Source organism: Rhinoraja longicauda, chromosome 5, assembly GCF_053455715.1.
Source record: "Rhinoraja longicauda isolate Sanriku21f chromosome 5, sRhiLon1.1, whole genome shotgun sequence".
Taxonomy (NCBI): domain Eukaryota; kingdom Metazoa; phylum Chordata; class Chondrichthyes; order Rajiformes; family Arhynchobatidae; genus Rhinoraja; species Rhinoraja longicauda.
The window spans coordinates 79,618,941-79,633,390 of NC_135957.1; the positions used below are offsets into that span (position 1 = coordinate 79,618,941).

At 46.3% G+C, this 14,450-nt stretch overlaps 1 protein-coding gene across 1 annotated transcript in view; it reads left to right on the plus strand.

Annotated features, from left to right (window-relative positions):
• The window catches only part of grik2 (glutamate receptor, ionotropic, kainate 2), a 463,075-nt gene that overhangs the window by 169,668 nt on the left and 278,957 nt on the right, over positions 1-14,450 (plus strand). The window contains 1 exon segment of the mRNA XM_078399849.1: positions 12,328-12,495. Coding sequence (XP_078255975.1) covers positions 12,328-12,495 — 168 coding nt within the window.

A 14,450-nucleotide genomic window follows, 5' to 3' on the forward strand; every position in this document is an offset into this window, starting at 1 on the left:
TAAGGGTCAAAAGTGGGCAGGTGGGACGAGTGTAGATGGGACATGTTGGTCGGAGAGGGCAGGTTGGGCCGTAGGTCCCGTTTCCACACTGCATGATTCTTTTATGACTCCATGACAATGGCTCACCCACCAAATTGTTCTCTGTTGCTTATTTTTGTTTTTAAAGGCATTTAAAAATTCTCTGCCTCAGAAGGCAGTGGAGGCCAATTCTCTGAATGCATTCAAGAGAGAGCTAGATAGAGCTCTTAAGGATAGCGGAGTCAGGGGGTATGGGGAGAAGGCAGGAACGGGGTACTGATTGAGAATGATCAGCCATGATCATATTGAATGGCGGTGCTGGCTCGATGGGCCGAATGGCCTCCTCCTGCACCTATTGTCTATTGTGTTAAAGTTGGAATTTAAGTTGCATGCACATTATGTCCACCATAAGGGAAGACAGAGCCATTCTTTCAATGCTGGAACAATAGGCTTGAATTGAATTGAATTGAGTTGAATACGTTTTATTGGCCAAGTATGTTCAAATACAAGGAATTTGTCTTGGTGCTCCGCTCGCAAGTAACAACACAACATATATAGTAAACAATTAAGAATAAAACATAAAACATTAAAACATTAAGAATAAAACATTATGGTTTAAACTTCAAACTCGGAGGCCAAGTCAATGGAAATTGACGGATTCCTGATTAGTACAGGTGTCAGGGGGTACACGGAGAAGGCAGGAGAATGGGGTTGAGAGGGAAAGGTAGGTCAGCCATCTTCTTCTTCTACTTGCGTTTGAGGCAGCAGACGTTATGAAGCTGCTTCTGCTTCCGCTGTCTCTGTTTGTTGTCGTTCGCCTGACTGAGGTCAGTTGACAGGCGTCACCACGGGGAGGTCGACAACGTGAGCCCCAGGTCAGCCACGATTGAATGGTGGAGGAGACTTGACGGGTCAAATGGCCAAATTCTGCTCCGAGAACTTATGAACTTATGAACCTGGATGCGACTTTCAGTTTAGTTTGGTTTATTATTGCCACGTGTACCGAGGTACAGTGAAAAGCTTTATTTTATTGCGTGCTATCCGTTCAACGAAAAGACTGCTTCCAATCAGGCTGTCCACCGTGTACAAAAACAGAATAAAGGGTCTACTATTCAGTGCAAGATAAACTCTGAAGATAGTTCAACAGCCTCCAATGAGTTAAATGGGATGTCTGGAACGTACTGGTAAGGGCGAGGGGACCATTCAGGTATCGTGAATGAACGAGCTGTCTTTCGCCTCGAATAGGATTCCTTTAATAGGAATCTGAGGGGGTAACTTTTTCACACAAAGGGCGCAGGGTGTATGGAACAAGCTGTCGGAAGAGGTAGTCGAGGCAGGGACTATCCCATCATTTAAGAAACAGTTAGACATGTACTTGGATAGGACAGGTTTCAATAGTCAATAGTCATTTATTTGTCACATACACGTAAATGTGCAGTGAAATGAAAAATTACCCGCAGTTCAACAATAAGACCAATAAGAATAATCAATAAAAATGCAATAACACATACAATCATAAACCAACCAAACAAAAGAAGCATCCATCACAGTGAGTCTCCTCCAGTCCCTCCAGTGAGAAGAATGTCTTTTTTCTCGGGGATATGGACCAAACGCAGGCGGGTGGAACTAGTGTAGCTGGGACATGTTGGCCGCTGTGGGCAAGTTGGGTCGAAGGGCCTGTTTCCACACTGTATCACTCTGTAACTCTTTGACTATGAATGTAGCATGCTGCAAACCATTCATGGTCAGTGCCTGTCAGTTTATAGATGTTATGAGCATATAGAGCTTATAGATTCTGCTCCTCAGAACGAGCGGAACGCCAATGTCTGACATGGTGCCCATAATCACTTGATGCACCGTGACGTCTTTTCCAATACCTCATGATGCACCACAGAGGTGGGTCTGAATGCTGCAATGCAGCCACGTGACTGACAATGTTGATATTGTCAAGACGTTTGTTGTTAGTGAAGGATGGAAGTGTGCCTCACAGAGCCACTCGTGAATTCACGGTACATTTGTTGAGAGATGAGATTTAACGCAAGATCTGATGCATGATGTGCCTGATTTGGTAGCACGGTGACACACCGGTAGAGTTGCTGCCTTACAAAGCCAGGGAAGAACAGGAAGGCAGATTATTATCTGAATGGTGTCAAGTTAGGAAATGGGGAAGTACAAAGAGATCTGGGTGCCCTTGTTCATCAGTCACTTAAAGTTAGCATGCAGGTACAGCAGGCAGTGAAGAAAGCTAATGGCATGTTGACCTTTATGACAAGAGGAGTTGGGTATAGGAGCAAAGAGGTCCTTCTGCAGTTGCACAGGGCCCTAGTGAGACCGCACCTGGAGTACTGTGTGCAGTTTTGTTCTCCAAATTTGAGGAAGGATATTCTTGCTATTGAGGGCATGCGTAGGTTTATTAGGTTAATTCCCGGAATGGTGGGACTGTCATTTGTTGAAAGACTGGAGCGACTAGGCTTGTATACACTGGAATTTAGAAGGATGAGAGGGGATCTTATTGAAACATATAAGATTATTAAGGGTTTGGACACATTAGAGGTAGGAAACATGTTCCCAATGTTGGGGCAGTCCAAAACCAGGGGCCACAGTTTGAGAATAAGGGTTAAGCCATTTAGAACGGAGATGAGGAGAAACTTTTTCAGTTAGAGAGTTTTAAATCTGTGGAATTCTCTGCCTCAGAAGGCAGTGGAGGCAAATTCTCTGGATGCTTTCAAGAGAGAGCTGGATAGAGCTCTTAAATGTACAGCACTTATGTACAGAGCTCAGATGTACAGCACTTTGGTCAACGTGGGTTGTTTTTAAATGTGCTATACAAATAAAGTTGACTTGACTTGACTTGACTTAAAGATAACGGAGTCAGGGGGTATGAGGAGAAGGCAGGAACGGGGTACTGGTTGTGAATGATCAGCCATGAGCACATAGAATGGCAGTGCTGGCTCGAAGGGCCGAATGGCCTACTGCTGCACCTATTGTCGATTGTCTATTGACCCGGGTTCCATCCTGACAATGGGTGCTGTCAGTATGTTTGTAGGTTAATTTGCTTCGGTAAAAGTTATACATTGTCCCTAGTGTGCGTAGGATAGTGTTAGTGCATGGGGTGATTGCTGGTCGGAATGGACTCGGTGAGCCGAAGGGCACTGTTTCTGAGCCGTATCTCAATAGACAATAGACAATAGGTGCAGGAGGAAGCCATTCGGCCTTTCGAGCCCGCACCGCCATTCAATGTGATCATGGCTGATCATTCTCAATCAGTACCCCGTTCCTGCCTTCTCCCCGTACCCCTTGACTCCGCTATCCTTAAGTATCTCTTGAGTAAAGTCTAAATCTCAGTCTCAGAATAGTTACAGTACAGAAGGAAGTCATTCACCTTGTTGGAACATAGAACGGTGCAGCACAGGAACAGGTCCTTCGGCCCACATGGCTGTGCTGAACATGATGCCAAATTAAACGAATCACCTCCGTCTGCATATGGAGTCAAAGAGCGATACAGCGTAGGAACTGGCCCTTCGGCCCAACTTGCCCACACTGGCCAACAATGTCCCAGCTACGCTGGTCCCACCTGCCCGTGTTTGGCCCATATCATTCTCAACCTGTCCTGTCCATTTACCTGTCCACCTGTTTCTTAAACGTTGCGATAGTCCCAGCCTCAACTGCCTCCTCTGGCAGCTCTTTCCATACACCCACCACCCTATGTGAGATCCATACCTCCCCATTCCTTGCATCTCCATGCACCTATCTAAAAGTCATTTAAATGTCCCTCTAGTATCTGCCTCCACCACCGTTCCTGGCAGTGCATTCCACGCACCTTCCAGTCTCTGTTTTAAATAAACTCACTCTGCACGTTTCCTTTAAACCTTGCCCCTCTCATCTTAAAGCTCTGCCCCCTCGTCTTTGACATTTTTACATTGATGGGTCCTTAGTGGCTTAAGATAAGAGCATCCAATTAATCCAACTCGCCTGCCTTCTTCTTGCAGTCCTGCAAATTGGTTATCCTTCAAAAACCCTTGAATGCTTCAACTCAATCTATCTACACTACTGTCTGGCAGTTTCGTCCAGTCTCGAACCACTGGCTGTGGAAAATTGTTTTCTTTCATGTCACCTTTACGCGTTTTGTCATTCAATTTCCTTTTTATGTCCTGTAGTTCTTGACCTAGCTTCAAATGGGAACAGTTTATCTCCATCATGTGTTTAAGTGCTTTACTCGATCTCCTCTGTTCCAAAAAGAACAATCCCTGCTTCTCCAATTTATGGAAGGTGAGGATTGGACAGGTTTGGAGGGATATGGGCCAAACGCAGGAGGGTGGGACTAGTGCAGATGGGACATGCTGGCCGGTGTGGGCAAGTTGGGCCGAGGGTCCTGTTTCTACTCTATATGGCTCTATGACTCTATGAAAGAGCAATGGTGCATCAGGTAGTACTGCTGCCTCGTGGTTCCAGGGACTCGGGTTTGCTCCAGACTTCAGTTGCTGGGTGTGTGGAGCCTTCACGTCTCCCCGTGATCATGTGGATTTCTTTAGTCAAGTGTAGAGATACAGCGCAGAAACAGGCCCTTCGGCCCACCGAGTCCGCATCGACCAGCGATCCCCATACATTAACAGAAACCGAAGATCACAGGGAGAACGTACAAACTCCATACAGCCAAGCGGACCCGTAGTCAGGATGGAACCCGGTTCTCTGGCGCTGTGAGGCAGCAAATCAACCACTGCACCACCGCGCCGCTCGGAAGGTTTCTGCCGGATACTAGGGTTTTTTCTTAGATGCTAAAGGTTTGCGTGTTAATTTAGTTTATTTTAGCTATTTTAGTGGAAACGGGCTCTTCGGCCCACTAAGTCCGCACCGACCAGACATCACCTTGTACACTAGTTCTATCCTACACTTCGGAACAATTTACAGCAGCCAATTAATCTACAAACCTGCACGTCTTTGGAATGTGGGAGGAAGCTGGAGACCAGAACCAGGGGCCACAGTTTAAGAATAAGGGATAGGCCATTTAGAACGGCGATGAGTTGTAAATCTGTGGAATTCTCTGCCTCAGAAGGCAGTGGAGGCCAAATCTCTGAATGCATTTAAGAGAGAGCTAGATAGAGCTCTTAAGGATAGCGGAGTCAGGGGGTATGGGGAGAAGGCAGGAACGGGGTACTGATTGAGAATGATCAGCCATGATCACATTGAATGGCGGTGCTGGCTCGAAGGGCCGAATGGCCTACTCCTGCACCTATTGTCCATTGTCTATTGTCACCCGGAGGAAACCCACGCAGGTCACGGGGAGAACGTACAAACTCCGTACTGACAGCATCTGTAGTCAGGATTGTACCCGTGTCTCTATTGCTGTAAGTCAGCAAGCAACTCTGTCGCTGCGCCACCGTGCCGCCCCAACTCTGAATTGCCCCTGCAGTAGGTGGATGTCTGTAGAATCGGAGAAGAATTGATGTGTGTGTGAGGATAGATTGCAGTGAAATAAATGAAGGAAGCGGACTGGTGGAAATGTTCTAAGAGCCCCGATTCACTGGATTGAACGGGCCTCATCTATGTCTGAAGAAAACCTTCTCAAAAACCCTTGCATCTTTTCTCAAGAGTGCCATCCACGACCAACTTTAGAATTGCAGTTATGGCTGACCCATTGTCTTGTAGAGATTTATCGTGACTTACAGTCTTGTGCACTCTTTATCCCTTTTTATGAACTTCAGCTTCCTATAGGTTTATCAAATTACTTCCTCAACTTGCTCATGGAGTCACAGCACGAAAGCCGGTACTTCAGCCCAACTTGTCCAAGATGCCCAACTTTACTGATCCCACCACCAGTGTTTGGCCCATATCCCTCAACGCCTTTTCTATCCATGTACCCATCCAAATGTCTTTTAAATATTGTGAGAGTACCAGCCTCAACTACCTCCTCCGGCCGCTCGTATCAAAAACCTAGAAGGATGAGTGGGGACCTTATAGAAACATAAAATTCTCAAAGGATTGGATAGGCTAGATGCAGGAAAAATGTTCCCGAAGTTGGGGGAGTCCAGAACTAGGGGTCACAGTTTAAGAATAAGGTGCAGGCCATTTAGGACTGAGATGAGGAAAAACTTCTTCACCCAGAGAGTTGTGAATCTGTGGAATTCTCTGCCACAGAAGGCAGTGGAGGCCAATTCACTGGATGTTTTCAAGAGATAGTTAGATTTAGCTCTTAGGGCTAAAGGAATCAAGGGATATGGGGAAAAAGCAGGAATGGGGTACTGATTTTAGATGACCAGCCATGATCGTATTGAATGGCGGTGCAGGCTCAAAGGGCCGAATGGCCTACTCCTGCACCTATTTTTCCATGTTTCAATGTTTCTATGTTTCTATGCCTCTTATCGGGTCTCCCCACAACCTTGGGCATTCCAGAGGAAACAATCCAAGTTGATGCAACCTCTCTCTCGCTGAGGCAAATGGCCCCTAATCCAAGCATAATTCCGGTAAATGTTAGGGGAGTGACACCTTAGCGGTCTCATTCCTCCAACAGAGTCATAAGAGTTATGCAGCATTGAAAAAGGCCCCTCGGCCCAATTTGCCCACACGTACCAACATGTCCCATCTACATTAGTGGTGGCACGGTGGCGCAGCGGTAGAGCTGGTGCCTTCCAGCACCAGAGACCCGGGTTCAATCCTGACTATGGCTGCTGTCTGTACGGAGTTTGTATGTTCTCCCCGTGACCTGCTTGGGTTTACTCTGGGTGCTCCAGTTTCGTCCCACACTCCAAAGACGTGCAGGTTTGTACGTTAATTGGCTTAGGTAAAAGTTGTAAATTGACCGTAGTGTGTGTGTGTGTGTGTGTGTGTGTGTGTGTGTGTGTGTGTGTGTGTGTGTGTGTGTGTGTGTGTGTGTGTGTGTGTGTGTGTGTGTGTGTGTGTGTGTGTGTGTGTGTGTGTGTGTGTGTGTGTGTGTGTGTGTGTGTGTGTGTGTGTGTGTGTGTGATAGTGCTGGTGTATGAGGTGACCCCTGGTCGGTGTGGACTTGGTGGGCGGAAGGGCCTGTTTCCGCGCTGTATCTCTAAACTAAACTAAACTGAACTAGTCCCACCTGCCTGGCACTAAATGTTCCTAGAGCAATGGAAGGGCAAGGTTGTTTCAGTTGATGACACAGTGTTGGCATTGGCTCTGTCGTGCTTGTCGTCGGCAGATGTCCTTCTGGTAGCAAGCTCTCTTGTTTAATTAATACGAGTTAATCACTCACATTACCTGTTGACGGGCAAGTGGAAGAAGTGCAAATGAAGCAGAACAAGCCTTGTGTTCATTTGTTCGATATCTCTCTACATCACCATCCATACCTCGTGTTACCCTCTCCCCTGACTCGGGTCTGAAGAAGGGTCTCGACCTGAAACGACACCCACCCCTTCCATCCAGAGATGCTGCCTGTCCCGCTGGGTTACTCCAGTGGGCGGCACGGTGGCGCAGCGGTAGAGTTGCTGCCTTACAGCGAATCAGGTTCGATCCTGACTACGGGCGCCGTCTGTACGGAGTTTGTACGTTCTCCCCGTGACCTGCGTGGGTTTTCTCCGAGATCTTCGGTTTGCTCCCACACTCCAAAGATGTACAGGTATGTAGGTTAATTGGCTGGGCAAATGTAAAAATTGTCCCTAGTGTGTGTAGGATAGTGTTAATGTGCGGGGATCGCTGGTCGGCGCGGACCCGGTGGGCCGAAGGGCCTGTTTCCGCGCTGTATCTCTAAATCTAAATCTAAAAAATCTATTTTGTGTCTATCTCCCAACCTTGTGTCTTCATGTGTAATCCTGGTGCATGATAGATTGCCGCTAAATTTGTACATGTATGATTTTTTCACAACTAAATTGGAAGAATGCCGTAGGGGTAAAAATTGGGCACGGTGCTGAATGGATAATTTATTTGGTTGCTTCGCTTTGTTTCGCCAGACAAAGTGAGAATTAATGTGTAGGAAGGAACTGCAGATGCTGGTTTACACCGAAGACAGCCACAAAGTGCTGGAGTAACTCAGCGGGTCCGGCAGTACCTATTGGAGAAAAGAACCAGGTGACGTTTCGGGTCGAGGCCCTTCTTCAGACTGAGAGTGAAAATCAACCTCACTGAAATCAAGGAGCCATTTGATTGTCGTAAAGGAAGGACAAATAGTTTTTTTCCCCAATTGGAAAGACGCAAGTGCTCGCACCTTATTTCTGGAACAAAGACCCAACCGGGAGAAATCCCACACAGTCACGGGGAGAACGTACATACCCCATGCAGGCAGCACCCATAGTCGGGATGGAAGATGGGCCTCTGCCTCTGTATGGTAGCAGCTCTAACGCTGTGCCATGTGCCAGCCCTGTGCCTCCTAGATCCACACTCTCTCCCCACTCTGCATTTAGACAAATGGGCAACATGGTGCGCAGCGGTAGAGTTGCTGCCTTACCGCTCCAGAGACCCGGGTTCGATCCTGACTACGGACGCTGCCTGTACTGAGTTTGCTCGTTTTCTCCGACCCCTGCGTGGGTTTTCCCCGGGTGCTCCAGTTTCCTCCCACACTCCAAAGGCACACAGGCTCGTAGGCTGATTAGCTTGGTAGAATTGCAAACGTTCCCTAGTGTGTGATGGTGTTAATGTGCGGTGATCGCTGGTCGGCATGGATTCCATGGATACCAGGTTGTATCTCCAAACTAAACGAAACAAAGCTAAATATCTTTCCCTGAATTTCAACAGCTGGCTGCAAATGGCAGTAGCCATAAAGTGTCAGGCTGAACTAAAATCATGCTGTGATTTATATTTGAATGTCGCGTCTTTAACATGATGGATAAAATCAGGTGTATATGCATTGGGAAGTCTTAAATTTGTCTTGCAAGTTATTCCATCTCGAGACCTCACTGTAATTATTGCAATAAATAATATAATTTCGCCTTTATAAATGAACTCAGGATGTCAGACTTGGCACATGAGCTATTCATTACATGCTTCTCAAAGCAGTGCATTAAAAACGACATTTTCAATTTAATAAACCAAAGTAAGTAGTTGACACGTTCAGAACACATTAGTTAAATTGGGTAGCCACTACCAAATGTGTTTGAGTAAATACAGCAGTTTATTATCACCTCGTTATGAACAGACTGTTGACGTATCATCATGATTTGCCAGTGAGCCTTACAGTTGCTAATTGAGAGAAAATCACCTGAATAATTTGGCAGATGCGATGATTAATGTGCAAGGGAAACTTTTAAACGTATACCTTCTGAGATATTAAGTGTAAGAAAATAACTGCAGATGCTGGTACAAATCGAAGGTATTTATTTCACAAAATGCTGGAGTAACTCGGCAGGTCAGGCAACGTCTCAGGAGAGAAGGAATGGGTGACGTTTCGGGTCCAGACCCTTCTTCAAACGTCACCCATTCCTTCTAGACAATAGACAGTAGACAATAGGTGCAGGAGTAGGCCATTCGGCCCTTCGAGCCAGCACCGCCATTCACTGTGATCATGGCTGATCATTCTCAATCAGTACCCCGTTCCTGCCTTCTCCCCATACCCCCTGACTCCGCTATCCTTGAGAACTCTATCCAGCTCTCTCTTGAATGCATTCAGAGAATTGGCCTCCACTGCCTTCTGAGGCAGAGAATTCCACAGATTCACAACTCTCTGACTGAAAAAGTTTTTCATCATCTCCGTTCTAAATGGCCCACCCCTTATTCTTAAACTGTGGCCCCTGGTTCTGGACTCCCCCAACATTGGGAACATGTTTCCTGCCTCTAACGTGTCCAACCTCTCTCCTGAGATGCTGCCTGACCTGCTGAGTTACTCCAGCATTTTGTGAAATAAATACCTTCTGAGATATTTACATACAAATGAACCATTCTGGGTCCATTCTATCAACAACTAGAGAGCGGACGTGAGTTACTACAAATAGACTATATTCAGATTGATTACATCAGCGGAAACATTATGACCTGATGAGCCAAAACATTATGACCACCTGCCTAATATGCTGTGGTCCTCCGTGTGCAGCCCCATACGCAGCAGGGTGCGATGCACTGTGTATTGTGACACATTCCTCCCGTGACCACCATTAACATTTTCTGTGACTTGTGCCACAGTCGACCTTCTGTCGGTTCGGACCAGACGGGATAGCCTTCGTTGCCCTCGCGCATCGATGAGCCTTGGGCGCCCAATACCCTGTCTGTCACCCTGTTTGTGGTTTGTCCCTCCTCGGACCACTGTCGGTAGGTACTCACCACTGCTGACCGGGAGCACCCCACAAGCCTTGCCGTTTCAGAGATGCTCTGACCCAGTCGTCTGGCCATAACAATTTGGCCCTTGTCAAAGTCGCTCAGGTCTTTACTCCTGCCCATTTCTCCTGCATCCAACACATCAACTTCAAGAACTGACTGTTCACTTGCTGCCTAATATATCCCACCCCTTGACAGGTGTAACAAGATAATCACTTCGTGTTATTCACTTCGCCTGTCAGTGGTCATAATGTTTTGGCTGATCAGCGTAAGTTCATAAGTGATAGGAGCAGAATCAGGCCATTCCGCCCATCAAGTCTACTCTGCCATTCAATGCAATTTCTTGTTATGCAATTGGGATTGATACTGGTGCTAATCTAATGTACCACAGACACATTAATTGTAGAAAGATCCTTATTGAGCTAGACAGTGTTAAACTTAGTATGTATTAAAAAATATTGCCAATTCACCTGCATCGTCTTGTGTCAAACATTCTGGAAACAGCCAGATTGCAATCTCGAAGGTCCGTTTTCCACAACTGATCTTCTGGTCACTTTACAGAATGGTACAAATGTATTCCTGTGTAACAGAAGGGGGAAGTCAAGCACCATATTAATCATATGTTAGCAGGTAATGCAATTTGAGTTCATACTGACCCCATGGGCATCCTTAATTGTTTTGCTAAAGGGTGAAGGTGCCTGTGTGAGCCTTTGTATTGAAGGCAGATAGCTTAGCCAAACGACATATGACAAACGGCTCATTACCAAAAATGTGTGACACATTGAAGGTCTTCAGAGATCACTGCTTTTTCCGACATTTGGCTTTGGAGATGGTTATTGGCAAAAGAAGTTGAACAGAACTGATGGTGTACATAAATTCCTGTCATTTCCTGTCAAGTTCCGATCTTTCATTCATTTGTTCTACTGTATACCCCTCTCTGTATCACCGTCTATATCTCTAGTTTCACTTTCCCCTGATTCTCACTCTCAACAAGGGTCCCGAAACATCACCTATTCCTTTTCACCAGAGACGCTGCCTGCCCCGCTGAGTTACCCCAGTTTTCTGTGTCTATCAAGTTAAAGTCACGTTTGGTTTAGTTTAGTTTAGAGATACAGCGCGGAAACAGGCCCTTTGGCCCAGCGAGTCCGTGCCGACCAGCGATCCCTGTACACTAGCATTACCCTGCACATCAGGGACAATTTGCCATTCTTACTGAAGCAAATTATTCTACAAAAACCTGTATGCCTTTGGAGTGTGGGAGGAAAACAGAACACTCGGAGAAAACCTACATGTTGACAGGGGGATTGTATGAACTCCATACAGACAGCACCCTTAGTCAGGATCGAACCAGGGTCTCTGACGCTGTAAGGCAGCCACTCTACTGCTGTGCCACCGTAAAGTAAGCAACGTTTTCACCGTTAACTCTTCAGTAAAAGAATGTAGTTTTCCATTTGGATTCGATGCTTTTGACTCTATTATAGTGCATTAAGTTGCACAAGACTTAGTGGCGAGGCCACTTTTGGCACATTGCGCTCAGTTTTGATCACCCTGCGACAGGAAGGATGAAATTCTGGAACGGGTGCAGAGAGGATTTACCAGGATGTTGCCAGGACTCAAGGGCCTGAGCTAAAGGGAGAGGTTGAGCAGGTATAGGACTAATCCTTGGAGCGTAGAAGGCTGAGGGGTGATCTTATAGAGCTGTGTAAAATCGTGAGGGGAATACAAAGGGTGAATGCACAGTCTTTAACCCAGTGCGGACGATTCCCAGTCCAGAATTTTGTGCATATCTTTGGTGTAAACCTGCATACGGGAAACTGAATCAAGGGATATGTGGAAAAAGCAGGAACGGGGTACTGATTTTGGAATGATCAGCCACGATCATATTGAATGGCGGTGCTGGCTCGAAGGGCCGAATGGCCTACCCCTGCACTTATTTTCTATGTTCCTATGTTTCTATGCATCTGCATTTCCTTTCTACACTTCTCCGGGGAAGCTGTCTGACCTGCTGATTCACTTTTTTTCCTGCAAGTAAGAATTTCATTGTTCCGTATAATGATTAAAAAAGGGCATAACTAAAGCACAACGATCTCTTTTCTGTTTCAGGAGGTATTTTTGAGTCGGTGGAAAAAAGCCCATCTGGGGCAGAGGAACTGGCCTTTAAATTTGCTTTGAATACAATCAACCGGAACAGGACACTGCTTCCGAACACGACCTTAACCTACGACATCCAAAGGATAAATATTTACGACAGTTTTGAGGCATCCAGAAAAGGTGAGGTGCTCCATGCTTTCTAAGAATCGTAAGACCTCGATAGATTTCCCTGAAATACTAGTATAAGAAAATAACTGCAGATGCTGGTACAAATCGAAGGTATTTATTCACAAAATGCTGGAGTAACTCAGCAGGTCAGGCAGCATCTCGGGAGAGAAGGAATGGGCGAAGTTTCGGGGCGAGACCCTTCTTCAGGGATGAGAGGGGATCTTATTGAGACATATAAGATAATTAGGGGATTGGACACATTAGAGGCAGGAAACATGTTCCCAATGTTGGGGGAGTCCAGAACAAGGGGCCACAGTTTAAGAATAAGGTGTAGGCCATTTAGAACGGAGATGAGGAAGAACTTTTTCAGTCAGAGAGTGGTGAAGGTGTGGAATTCTCTGCCTCAGAAGGCAGTGGAGGCCAGTTCGTTGGATGCTTTCAAGAGAGAGCTGGATAGAGCTCTTAAGGATAGCGGAGTGAGGGGGTATGGGGAGAAGGCAGGAACGGGGTACTGATTGAGAGTGATCAGCCATGATCGCATTGAATGGCGGTGCTGGCTCGAAGGGCTGAATGGCCTACTCCTGCACCTATTGTCTATTGTCTATTGTCTTCAGACAGTCCCTGAAATACTAGTATCAGTTGATGTTTTTTAGTCAGCAAATGTTTGTTAAATAAAATGTGTATGAAGGAACTGCAGACTTAAACCAAAGATAAACACAAAAAGCTGGACTAACTCAGCAGGTCAGGCAGCATCTCTGAAGAGAAGGAATGGGTGACGTTTCGGGTCGAGACCCTTCTTCAGACTGGTTAGGGATAAGGGAAACGAGAGATACGGACGACGATGATGTGGAGAGATAAAGAACAACGAACGAAAGATATGCAAAAAAAGTGACGATGATGAAGGAAATAAAATGTAGGCTATCTAAGAGCAAAATCTAAATTCTGAAAGGACAAAGTGCAACCTCATGGTATGAAAGAATTGTGTAGCCGACTACCCGACGTTGAACTTACCTGCCACGATTTGTCCTGAACCGTCTCTCTTTTCAGCTTTCTTTCCGGCAGCCCACCATCCTCACTCACCCCTATAATCAGTTAGAAGAAGTGTCCCGATCCAAAATGTTATAGAAACATAGAAAAATAGGTGCAGGAGTGGGCCATTCGGCCCTTCGAGCCAGAACGCCATTCAAAATGATCATGGCTGATCATCTAAAATCAGTTCCTGTTTTTTCCCCCATATCCCTCGATTCCTTTAGCCCCCGAGAGTTAAATTTAACTCTTTCCCATGATAGCCACAAAATCCTGGAGTAGCTCGGTGGGTCAGGTAGCATATCTGGAGGGAAGGAATAGGTGACGTTTCAGGTTGAGATCCTTCTTCAGCTGGAGTCGCACTCTCAGTCTCGACCTCAAACGTCACCTATTCCTTATCGCCAGAGATGCTGCCTGCCCTGCTGAGGCACTCCAGCAATTCTTGCCTATCTTTGTTGTTATCCAGCATCTGCAGTTCCTTCCTATTCACGTTATCTATCCCATGTTCTCCCGGGATAGAAACATAGAAAATAGGTGCAGGAGTAGGCCACTCGGCCCTTCGAGCCTGCACCGCCATTCAATATGATCATGGCTGATCATCCAACTCAGTATCCCGTACCTGCCTTCTCTCCATACCCCGTGATCCCTTTAGCCACAAGGGCCACATCTAACTCCTTAAATATAGCCAATGAAATGGCCTCAACTACCTTCTGTGGCAGAGAATTCCACAGATTCACCACTCTCTGTGTGAAAAAAAAGTCCTCATCTCGGTCCTAAAGGACTTCCCCCTTATCCTTAAACTGTGACCCCTTGTTCTGGACTTCCCCAACATCGGGAACAATCTTCCTGCATCTAGCCTGTCCAACCCCTTAAGAATTTTGTAAGTTTCTATAAGATCCCCCCTCAATCTTCTAAATTCCAGCGAGTACAAGCCGAGTCTA